The following is a 12,635-nucleotide window of genomic DNA, read 5'->3' as shown; positions in this document are numbered from 1 at the left end:
TGGTCTACTAGTGATTTCTTAAATATGTTTTATAGATATGGTGCAATTTCAGATGCTAGTTCCTTAAATATATGAGTGGGTATTTGATCAAATGGTTTTCTCCATTGTTTAAGATTTCAATTTTGGGCATTGGTTGATTGGCACAATGTGGTTAACTATTGGGATTCAGTGAGATATTGTTGAAGACACTTTGAAAGAAGGAATTTTTATCAAAAGTTGACCTTTTCCAAACTGCTGATTACTCTTTTGCCCTTATTTTTTTTGAGTGAATTTACTGTTGACTTATTTCCCTGAACCTCTCTGACATACCACCAAAATGCTTTCAGATTCTCTTTCAAATTTTCTGCTAATCTTTTTCTTTTGAATTTTCTTAATGCTTCCCAAAATTTCTTCCTGGCATTCACCCTAAATATCTTGTAATCGTAAGTGATCTCATTCCTTTTGTCATTAGAGATATCATCCCTAATATTTTACATTTTGGCGCGATGTAGCCATTGACATTGCAATGCTTTTTTAACATGTTGTGCCATCTACGTTCCATGTTATCTTTTGTAAATTATTTGGGAATGAACTTACGGAATATTATATAGTGGATGTATATTATCGTCCATAGTTGAAGTAACAAGTAAATGCAAGGAGCTCAATGTAAAGGAATTTAATAGTGAGTGGCAGTTATATTTGTCTTTACCCCCTGTTTTTAAACTATAATGTGCTCCAATCAATAGATGGGGGATTGTAATCTCCACCGGTTATAACATCGTGATCGTGGTGTTTAGATAGGAAGCCTTTGATTTGCTAAACTAATTGTAGTATTGAATTATCTTTGTCATCTGGCAGCCTGTAAAATGTGCATACATGGATTCTCTTGTATTGAGGACTTTTAATTGAGCACCAAATGCTTTCCAAACCAATACCTGGAATTACCTCAGCTCTGCTGATGGAATAATTTTTAACTGCAATAAAGATGCTGCCCCTGATTCTATTTGATGTTTATTTCTGTAAACTGAAAAGGATTTTGGGGAATTTTCAGCATCAGTGTTATCAGTGGATTACCAGCTTTCTGTTCCAATAATTATATCTGTGCTTGTTCTTTGAATGAGGTGATGATATTCTGTTACTTTGTTTTTTAAACTTCAGCGATTAACTACCAATGCTGACAGTGTTTTCATGACATTATGGTTGTCCGAGTTCTTACGTTGGATCATTTTCTTATTAATATTGAATCCCTTATAAAATTTTCTGTCCATTTCTATCTGATTTGTATTAAATGAAATATTGTGTACATCTATAGCACTGGTCCTCACTTCATGTAAAACTAAATAATTTGGCAAAGAAGACATTAGAAACCCACCGTTTGACGTACACACTAACCTACACACTCACCCAAAGTTTAATCTGAAAAAGTTCTGCTAGGCTTGAATATCCTACCCGCTACACACCTGGCGGCCTCAGATGTGTAGTGAACACTTTCTTGCTGTTTGATATTCTCTCATATTTCATTTACACAGCTCTAGTATATTTTGGCTTTAAACTTTTCCATAAATAGTTGTTCCATTTCCTCAGCTTTTTCTGGTTCCTCATTGCTTTGTACTTTCTCTTCTCAACTCCCTTTCTTTTGTTCATCTCTTTCGGTACTTGGCCTCGACGTACCTCCCTCCCCAGGATGCCGATGATGGGAAGTTCTACATTTGGAATGTTGTGTTTAGAAATCCATATCATTCCATGAACTTCTTGGGAATAATTGTGTGGTAGTTTCCTGTTCCATCTACACAGGCAGAAAGATACCCACCCTAGTTCAACCATCCATTCTCGTCAGATGCTGTTTGCAGCCACTTTATATGAATCAGATGCTGTATTCTGGGTTATTCTTAGCTTTGCTCCTCACATTCGACCTTACTGCCAAGGGTGGCCCTACCCGGAGCTTCTACTCCCACTAGCATTGCTCTCAGGATCATCGTAGCTACTGGGCCCCCCACCATAACAAGGTGGTAACCCACAGAGGGTGGGGAAAGGGTTAGCTTAGTTAGCTGAATAACCTTCAAATAGCTGTGAATATAAATTATATTTCTTACTTTTCAGTGAAATGAATTTGAAGGCCAAGCAGGCAGATGAATTTTATGAAAAAATGTTGTTCAAGGAGGCACTGAGGGTTGCATTCTTTGAGCTGCAAGCTACTCGTGATTCTTACCGAGAGCTTAGCCAGTGGGAAGGCGGAATGCATGCAGACTTGGTTATCCAGTTCATCCGTTTGCAAGCCTTACTGCTTTCACCAATCTGTCCACATGTGTGTGAGCATGTGTGGGGATTACTTGGAGAGGTTGGTAAATAGTGTCTCACTATAATTAATGATCACTCAAATTAATGATTTGCATATAAGTTATCACATTGAAGTTGAGAATTATATAACTAACTACTGGGCTAATAAAGGGAGACTCATTAATTACATTGGAAGTAGATATCAGCTAAAAATTTTTGTCAGATAAGGTGAATTAGAAAGCCCTTGACCTGATTGGATTGGAATTAATTACTTTCACAGAGATAATGAATTTTTTGTAATTTTCTCTGTAGACTTGTAACAAACTCTGACTGCCCAGTCATTATATTGGCATAGCAGGTAGGGAAGAATAGAATTTTTGAAAATCGTAAAAAAAGGAAGGGAGTAAGGGTTTGCCGGGATTTTACTTTCATGTGAAGAACGTACTGGTTACACTAAAAGGTGAATTAAAGAGAAAAAATCAGCATTGATGCACGCACTAACTTGTGATTGTGATGTAGCTACCCATGTGGGTCACAAACAAATACAAATCCATAGTTGACTGGGATTTATTCCTGTGACAGGGGCCCTTAAGTCACACTAAAAAAAAATAAGAATAGGGAAACCTACCTAAAAATAAAGTCACTTTCCCACTTAGGTTGTCTCTCCCACATGGTTTTCTTTGTTAGTCTAGTACACACAAACTCAGGCTATACTTTCAATCATATTCAAGTCAAACAGGAAAGATGTTAATGCCTGAAAATCTTAACAACAGGTGCTCTAACTGGCAATAAGGTCTCTTCAAGCTGTAGAAGATAGTCTACAATAAAGTGCATACTTCTTGTTCCAAACCCATATTAATAGAAGAATATTTAATTGGAGTATATTCAATTAGATTTCACTTTGGAGTTGAGTTCTATAAAAATGTTGTAAAGAATAGGGCCCATCAGCTTGGGCATTGATAATCAAGGAAAAAATTCAAATTCTATAAGATGCACATTTAAGGGTTGTAAATGAAATTTGCTATAAAATTTTCAGGTTAGAGGTATTCAGATATTGATGTATTTAAGTATACTGCGCCATTATTGCAATTTCTCATCAATCTCCTTGTTTCATATGATCAAATTGGAAGTTTCATTAATGTACATCCTTTTTTTGTATTCCTTTAGAAGAAAAGTATTTTGATGTCTCACTGGCCTGTTGTGGGGCCCATTGATGAAGTGCTGATCAAATCTTCTAATTACTTGACGGATACTGCCCACACCTTCAGAATATGTCTGAAGAACTACCTTCAACAGAAGAGGAAGTCACAAGGGGGTAAAAAAGGCTCAAATGCACCTCAGCCTCCAGTTCAAGAGCAACAGCCCACCCATGGCACAGTGTGGGTTGCGAAGACATTTCCTCCATGGCAAACCATAGTGCTTACCACAATGGCAAAAATGCTAGATGTATGTATTCTCTGCTTGACGAGATATTTTTTTATGATTATGTCTATGATAAGATCTTAAGCATTCATATTTTATAATTGCTCTAAACATTTTTATTATAATTGTTACCCATGTATATATTTTGATTGGTATGGCTATGAGGGCTTCCTGTGAATACATTTTCTCAAAATGCGTCAGGATCAACTTCCTCTTTCGTTTCATCATTCGACAGTAATGGGATTGAAAAATACAAATTCTGATTTATTTTTATTAGATTAAGGCCATTTACGTAATATTACTTTGATTTATGTTCATAATGTTTAGGGTTTTTAACATTGTTTCATTTACAATAGCAATGCCTGTGAAAAGTAAGGCTTTCCGTAATATTTGTATATCCTGGCCTGCTCCAGCTGAACTAAATATAGTGACATTCTACTGCACTTAAATAAGAACTTTTTCCAACCAAGCATACTTGCAATGGGGCTGGTGCTACAGAATCAGACCAAGAGGTTTGATTCTCAAATATTCCTTCATTTTTACTCTCAATGTAAATATCTTTCCTATATCGGCATTATTTATTCATTGTTCCAACTGATTTTCCATGCCAACGACTGATAAATGGTGCACAGGTTAAAAAACATGGATATCTGCTGATTTGCCTCTTTCCAAGTTTTCTTCCCTGCAGTGGACCACCGAAATAAATTGAATTCCAAAGAAAATACCACAAGACATGACTGAGTGAATTGACCACATGACACCTCTCTGCATTAGATTTTATGATGGAAAAGAATTGAGCAGGGCTAGCCCAGTTACACTGAAATGTACTCAAGACTGCACAAATGCACAAAGCCTGGCATGAGATATCAGCCTGGCTGGTAGGGATATACAAAGAAAGTCAAATAAATGGAGAAAATGAGAGTCAACCTATTTTAATGACTATTGGCACTAGTTCTCACTTTTAATCTTAAATTGAATAATAATATAAATGACTAAAAAATGATCATCACTTCATAATATAATCAATTATCAATTGTTATTTTATTGGTGCATGTAAGTTTTTCTTTGTGTCATTCCTAATTTTTCACCCATGAACTTATTCCTGGAAATAAAGTTTTCACTGGGATCCTGCATCAAGTAGCTCATCAGAGTATTTATGCAATTGATAGTGACTGTGTGGCTCGCCTATCTGCCTCACTCTATCTCTCTCTCTTTTTCTCCCTTTATTTGGCACCTGCCACATTCAAATCTCACAGGCAGACTCAACTTTGAAGACAGTGGAAAGATACATTGTATTCTTCATTTAATTGTCCATATTTTTTTTTAAACCTCATTAAATTTGCACAAAACTCACCCTTAACCCCTAAATAATCGTGGAAAAATTGTCTTTCTGCCAGAATAGAATCGGAATAGGGATTCCTCCAGCCTACTTTTGAATGAACCAGTAGAGCATTGCTGTGTCATGGTTTTTGTTGGTCAATTTTTCCATTGACTTTGTTTACATTAAACTGGCAATGCTGTCACAATTACAAACAAACGCAAGAAACTGAAGTTTTGGTTACATAGATGGGACTGTGCTTTCTTTTCCTAGCCATTTTCCACTGTTGCATCACTTCATAAAATACATGGTAAACTCCATCTGTGTAATGATTTCTCAACCAAATGACAAACTCTGCCTGATAGAATGAAGTGTGTTAAGTGTTTTCAGCAACCAGAGAAAATTGCCTACTTGATCAAGGGATGTCAATCATGAAAATGAGGGGAAGTAACTTCCCATACTTTGACATTTTCCTTTATCCCAGCGGCCTTTGTGTTTGAAGGGGGAACACTCATTTTGGTTCTGGCTGACAGAGGTGGGATAATAGCACTCCATGCCATTCCCATTAAGGAACAAAAATATCATCAGCAAATCAGTCTCTCTTCTCTTGGAGAGTGTTATCCCTTTATGACCAGCCCTTCTCCTGTGCAGGTAAACAACCCCTACCATTGCCTTCCTCTCTACCATCACCACCAACCCATACAATCGATTGGAAACACACTGATGTGGTATTTAAGATTTTATAATCAGTTGTGGAACTAAAAAGGCAGTTGACTCACAGCATGGAGAAAATGGCACAATAGTTTTAAAATCGTGGAAATACATGTTATTAAATTTCATGAAATTAGAAGGTATTCAACAATAGCACCCTGGCCTAAATTAATAAATTCTTGGATTAATATTTAGCTCTTTTTCAAAAGATACTGTGCTGCCAATGGGTTATCAATAATAAATGCATAAAAATATTCTTTTTCAAAATCCATCCCTATGACTCGATCTTCCTTTTACCTCTCCTGGCCATTTTTCCTTGTCTGAAAAGCTGTGAATATTTAAAAATTATTGGATTTACCTCTGTTTTTCCAAGAAGTAATTGGTTGATATTCTGCTCTTTTTATAATATATATTTATTCCATAATTTGAATTTTTCAATTATTTTACGATTGAAACTTCATTTTATTTATATACTTTTGAGAATTCTTGAATCAATTTATCCTACAGGCCAACAAAAAGCTACCAGAGAACAAAATATTATCATCAGAGCTCAATTCCAAAAGTGAGCTTAAGAAACATACCAAGAAGGTTATGCCTTTTGTCCAAGCTGTAAGAGAGAAAATGGATAAAGTTGGTGTAAAAGCCCTCAGTCTTACCCTGGAATTCAATGAAATGAATGTTCTTCAGATGAATAGGACATATTTAACCAACACATTGGATGTAAGTATAAATACATATAAATGCATGTAATAGTTATCTTTATTAGAGTTGTATGAGACAATTGATATAAGCCATGTGAGTGAATATGTCGAATGATTATTGTAGCAATGAGAATGAGACTTGCCTAAAGAACAGAAATATGGTACATTATGGGCTTGGTGGAAATGCTTAATGAACAAGTATATGCATATTTATGCATTCATTTGGTGGTCCAATCATAATGGGGAAAATATAAATATTTGCTTGAAATTCCACAACCCAATCTTTCTTTTCTAAGACAAGTCCAAATACTAAATGACAGGTATTAAGAAAACATGTAGAAGTCACAATTTCTAAGTTGAAATCAATTTTTAAATTTAAATAACCCATGTGGTTGATTAAAGGAGTGGATGTTCCAAAGTAAAAATATTAATTTTTTTCATATTTTATTTTGATGGTGTCATCTAAAGAAACTCAGTGCAAACTGCTAGTAAGAAACTTAGTGGCATGTCCCCATTTTTAATAAATTATTTTAATGTTAAAAATGATTAATCATATTATTACCCAGTGATAAAAAATTATGATTGCCATAGTGTATTCTCTCTTTAAATGAATAGTCAATTCACCAGTAGTGACTTTAGTTTCATTGAAATATGTAACATCAGGTGTCAAACTAACCATCCTTGAATATGCAGTCTTAGCATAATTTCAAAATCAACTGCAAAAGGTGGTACATTTGAAATATGGGTATTTGGTGTAAATAATGGTGTTCTTAATTGAATATGCCCTACCATTCTACTAAGCATTCTTAATAATTAGAATTAAGAGAGCGTGTATGGCTCATAAATGGCAGTCTGTTCCCACAAACTCGACCCACAAAGATTTTACTGCAAAGAGATAGTTGTTAAATTAAAATTAAAGTCTTTTTCTCATGGATTAATGAGATGAAATAGCTGTAACAGTAGCAGATCTGTATAAAATAGAATGCAATTAGCAAGGCATGCTTTTAGACTAATTTATTTTTGTGGGACTTTTTTAAATTATTAAGAACATAGAAATGTAAATTTTTGGATTTTTTCAATTTACAGTACATAACGCGCATTGTCATTTTTGCGATCATATGAACATTTTTGTATAGATAATGAGCACGTTATTGATGGGAAAATAGGATACTTTCCATTTCTACCCCATCAGCTGATCTGCACTACAGGCACAAAGTCAAGGCGTCAGAAATATTGAGGAAAGTAGTTGGAGTATTAAAAGTTTGTCTTACTCAAATGTTTTGAATAGATTGAAGGTAAACAATGTTTATGGGTTGTAAGGACTTTGCCCCTGCTTAGAATTTCATTTTAGACCTAGTATAGCAACTAGTCCATGCTAAAAATATGCAATATCTTGTGACTGTTGGGAGGAAAGTATTTGAAGAATATAAAGGGTATTAAATAATATAACCAAGCTGCTTTAAAATGTGAGTTTATTCTGGCAACCATATGACTGTTTCATTTTTATGCACAGTTCTAAGCTGATTAAGTTAAACTGCAAGGTATTAACTACGTCGAAAAGTACATAAAATATTTAAAATGCTATGATTATGATTGGCTTACTGAAAAGCCCTGCACTTTTGTTAGAATTTAGAATATACACCCTCAGTTTTTGAAACATTTTTCGAAAAATTCGTATTGTATGCAAAATGTCACAGCAAAGAATTTTAGGTCCAGGAATGTTTTAGATCATGATTCGATGACCTGTTTTTTCACTTAATACCCGATGTTTGAGAGTTATAGGTGAAATTGAACACGGAAGGAAGAAGAGCAATTAATATCTTAGGCACAAAAAAGTAATGAACTTTCCCCTTAATTACTGAGAATAAGGCAATTAAACTCAAATGCTTTAAAATGTTGAAAAATTTCTATCCAAAAAGTTGTGTATTTGAATAATACTTGGATCATATCCACAAGATATGAGATGCTTATGTCATTATTACGGCACCTATCTTTAACCAGTATCATGGACATTTTAAAATTTGTTTACTTTAATTTTAATTTCATGCTTCCATATTCATAAAGTGGTTCATTCTAAATCATCCAACTTTTTAGAATGATAAAATAAGCTATGAGAAATATATATTCTTACTCTATATCCTAAAATTTCTTGTCTTTCTTATTTTTAATCACTCCAGTGTGCCTCTGCTTCTGGCTGTGCCTCCTTCTGTATGCTTGTGTACTGAGTACATATAACATAGTTTTATTTGTTGAAAAGAATATTTTAATGCATTTATCCAACAGTCTTTATCCTTTTCAATTGAATTTACACAAATTATGGCAAAATTCAACCGAATTGATCTAATTGTCCTAATCTGAAAATTCTTAAGTTTCATCTTTTACCCCAAAGGCTAAAATATATATACATATTTCCTACGGGTGTTTTGAAATTTTGAAGTTATTTATGTTGTAATTATTCTATCTTTAAAATCATGAAATGATGTAATAAATTTTGCGTGTGGCTGAGTTGAGTAGAAAAAAGGGAGTTGATTGCTTTTCCTGTATTTTATATTATTTAATGCAATTTCATTTCGTATTCGAGTACAAATTTAATTTGATAAAAATGTTGTTCGCAGCTGGAAGATTTACAGTTCAAGTTCACGGATGAAAGTGAATCAGTGGATGATAAACTTAGGGAAGAGTGCTGCCCGGGTGCTCCATTTATTACTTTTTACTCATTACCCAGCATCACTCTTAATTTTATTAACCCAGTGCCTTCAAGTGGACTCTTCACATGCTCTGTTCCAATTTGTGATGGAGATACTGTAGACAGAGTTGTTTCACGTCTCAGGAAGTTAAATAATAAAGTTATTAAAGGTAAGCTTAATTATTTTTGTAACGATTTTTTGTTAAATGGTAGAAAATGTGTTAACTGGAGGTAAGCAACAGAGTGATTGGCCGCAAAAGTGAAAATATTGTAATGTAAAATTTGTGGAACATTGACAAATGAAATGCAATTTTAATTGAAGTATGGCCAACACTTTAAAATGTTATATTTAATATGCATTCTTTAAATATTCAGATACAAACTGTGTGGAACTCTGGCGTTATAAAGACAGTGAGATCAGCATAAGAAAAATACCAACGTTTGACTGCAAAGAGGGAAAAACTCTTATCCCTAATGAATCACTGTTCAGGATTGACGACAAAATGGTCTCTGTGGTTGTTGATGGTGTGAAAGTGCCTATTGGTTCCACTGTATCCTATATACTGAAACAATAAAAATTAATCTTATTATATTTATTTTTGTTAATATTTTATTTGATATAATATAAAGCCTGACCTAATAAGTTAAATTAATTCCTTTTTTCTAATATCTTTAATTGATAATAAAAAAAATAAAGTTTTAACTGTGGAAAATTGCAACGAAGTTTTTATTATGTCTCGATTCCACAACATCACGCCTGACTCTTCACTTTTCGTATCTTTAATTGAATCTAGACTGTTTTTCCTTCCCTTCCCTTTTGTCAGCCCTTTGTATTGGCACTTGCACTCCATACCATACCTCTTGGGTGGCATGTCAGTTATTTATGCAAGCATTTAAAACACTGCTACAATGGGAAGTACATCCCTGGAATATTACCAAATCAATAAGCAGCATTGATGTTGAATATCTTGTATGTGCACTTTGTGACACTTAAACATATTTCAATAGACTCCCTGAACTTACCTAGAACTCCATCAGTGAAGGAACCTGCTAAGATGGTTTGTATGTAGATGCCTTTTTCCAGATCTAAGCTGTGTTCCCTTGATGTCTCCTTGATTACTACCTGTTCCTATGATTTGCATATACCTATCATGCTTTATGCTACATTTTTAAATGCCACCAGTTGTTCCTATGCTCCCTTTAAATATTTTAGATACCCTTTGCAAAATTGATGTTCATGAATTAATTTCTCATTTCCTAAAGGTGTGAGAATCCAATGCATTTGCTGCCCCATGCAGCCCTTGGTCAAATTCTGTGATCAATAATTAAATATTTGTTCTTTCTCAGACATCACATATGATTGATTTACAGGGTGCATCAACTTTGAAGTTACTTACCTTGGAAACCGGTTAATGTGAAATGTATGGAACCAATCAACCAAAAATTTCATGTGAACCAAACTTTGTGCTATCAGAATTCTATCCTAGTTTTTTTGCCCCTTTGAGTAGAATATATGTGCAAAATTGTAATAAATTCTGACTACATTCCTTCACATCCCATAGTGTAATTTCATATTACAGATAAATCCTATTTGCCATGGGATGATATGATATGCATGTCATATCATCCCATGGCATTTGGATTTATCTGTAATATGAAAATAAAATTTGGGATGTAAAGGGCTGTTGTCAGCATTTATTGCAATTTTGCTCTTCTGCTGTGAGAAGTACATGTCCAATGCCTTAACCCAGCCAATAAAATTGCTTTTTGACATCCAAGACTTTTTATTTTCTGTCTCGTCTACCTGCAATTTCTTAATTTTTTTTTTAAGCATTCCCTTCTTGAATACCTGATTTTTCACATTTGCCATTAATGCAGGACCGGGAACCGAACATTCTGCTTGCTTAATTCCAAGAAACTGCAGGATATATTGCAACAGTAACTTTAAACAGAGTCATCCACTAATATGCAATTCAATGCAACAATTTCAGAGTGTAAAAATCATTCGCCTTGACCAAGATTCAAACTCAGATCCCTCGATGTCTGGCCTAGTGTTTTAGTCAGTTAAGCTATTGAGGCATCCTCTTAACTTCAGAAATAGTAAGCACTCAGCCAGACATTTAGGGATCCAGGTTCGAATCCCATTCAAGGCGAATGATTTTTACACTCTGTAACTGTTGCATTGAAATACATATTAGCGGATGACTCCGTTAAAAGTTATTGTTGTGGCATCTCCTGCAGTTTCTTGGAATTTGTCAAAGGTAAAAATAGCCGAAGTGTTTCAATTTTGATTTAACCTCGTGGACTGTGGCCCGTCATGCATGACTACAAATGCCTGTGACATTGTGTGTACAGTGTTTTGGCACAGCATCTTGTTCCTTTAAAACCCCAAAATTTCAGAGTTTAAGAGGGCCCCTCGATAGCTTAACTGGCTGAAGCACTTGGTCAGAAATCAAGGGATCCGGGTGAAAATCCTGGTCAAGGCAAGTGATTTTTACTCTGAAATTGTTGCATTGTTCTGCTTGCTTGTTCGAACCAGGTTATAAGTTGCCACATTCAAGTCCTCCTTTGTTTTCCATAGGAAGGGGTTTCCATTCTGTTTCAGACTTGATTTTCTCAAACACAGTTGTTAATTTTTCACAATATTTGATAATTGTGGGCAAAATTCAATTTGGTATTCCTGAGTTAGTTAATGAAGAAGGTGTCAGCTTAGCCTCCTATCTCAGAGTGGGAAGGGAGTGAGGGCCACATTTCCTCATGATAAGGGGTAAACCAAGTTGGTAGTCTGTGCCCTGCTGATGACCTACTTAGGGATAGGTGAAGTCTAGAGATTTTCTTGTAGAACCTGCAATTGAGAAACAGGTGGATTGGGAAATGCATGTGCACATTCATTTCACGCTATCCAAATAAATTAGGGGGGGGGGGTCAGTATCTGAGGACCAAAAGCCACTTTCATGATTACAATTGTTTTGTGTTGACCATTTCAAGTAAAAGGAATGTGTATGTGTGCGTGTATATATATTTATAATATATATATTGGACATTATGTATAATATATATATATATAGACACACATACTTTCATGATTACAAAACAATAGTAATCATGAAAGTGGCTTTTGGTCCTCAGATAGTGATTCCCCACCAAATTATTTGGATAGCGTGATATATATATGTATATATATATATATATATATAGTAACAAACAATATAGAAACAAAAAAAGAACACTCACACATTATTTCTTGATATTTCGACGGAAACGATCCGTCTTCATCTGAAGATATAGAAGTAATGTATAAAGTCATTACTTCTATATCTTCAGATGAAGACGGATTGTTTCCGTCGAAATATCACGAGATAACGTGTGAGTGTCCTTTTTTTTGTGTTTCTCTATTGTGCGTTACTGTGTTTTGTACTATTTGGCACTTCCGTGTTACGTCTACAATAGCATATATACATATATATATATATATATATATATATATATATATATATATATATATATATATATATATATATATTCTTTTTTAAGGTAATCT

At 34.4% G+C, this 12,635-nt stretch overlaps 1 protein-coding gene across 1 annotated transcript in view; it reads left to right on the top strand.

Moving 5' to 3' along the window:
- The window catches only part of LeuRS (Leucyl-tRNA synthetase), a 36,956-nt gene extending 27,270 nt beyond the window's left edge, over nt 1-9,686 (top strand). The window contains exons 15-19 of the mRNA XM_071590644.1: nt 2,080-2,317; nt 3,424-3,702; nt 6,215-6,427; nt 9,024-9,264; nt 9,470-9,686. Of these exons, the coding sequence (XP_071446745.1) occupies nt 2,080-2,317; nt 3,424-3,702; nt 6,215-6,427; nt 9,024-9,264; nt 9,470-9,669 (1,171 nt within the window). The 3' untranslated portion in view covers nt 9,670-9,686. The remainder of the gene's footprint in view (nt 1-2,079; nt 2,318-3,423; nt 3,703-6,214; nt 6,428-9,023; nt 9,265-9,469) is intronic.
- The last annotated feature ends 2,949 nt before the right edge of the window (nt 9,687-12,635 follow it).

The sequence above is a fragment of the Hetaerina americana genome, unplaced genomic scaffold (genome assembly GCF_022747635.1).
Source record: "Hetaerina americana unplaced genomic scaffold, ioHetAmer1.1.p SCAF_4, whole genome shotgun sequence".
Taxonomy (NCBI): Eukaryota; Metazoa; Arthropoda; class Insecta; order Odonata; family Calopterygidae; genus Hetaerina; species Hetaerina americana.
The sequence above is the reverse complement of the archived record's forward strand: the minus strand, read 5'-3'. Positions and strand labels throughout refer to the sequence as shown.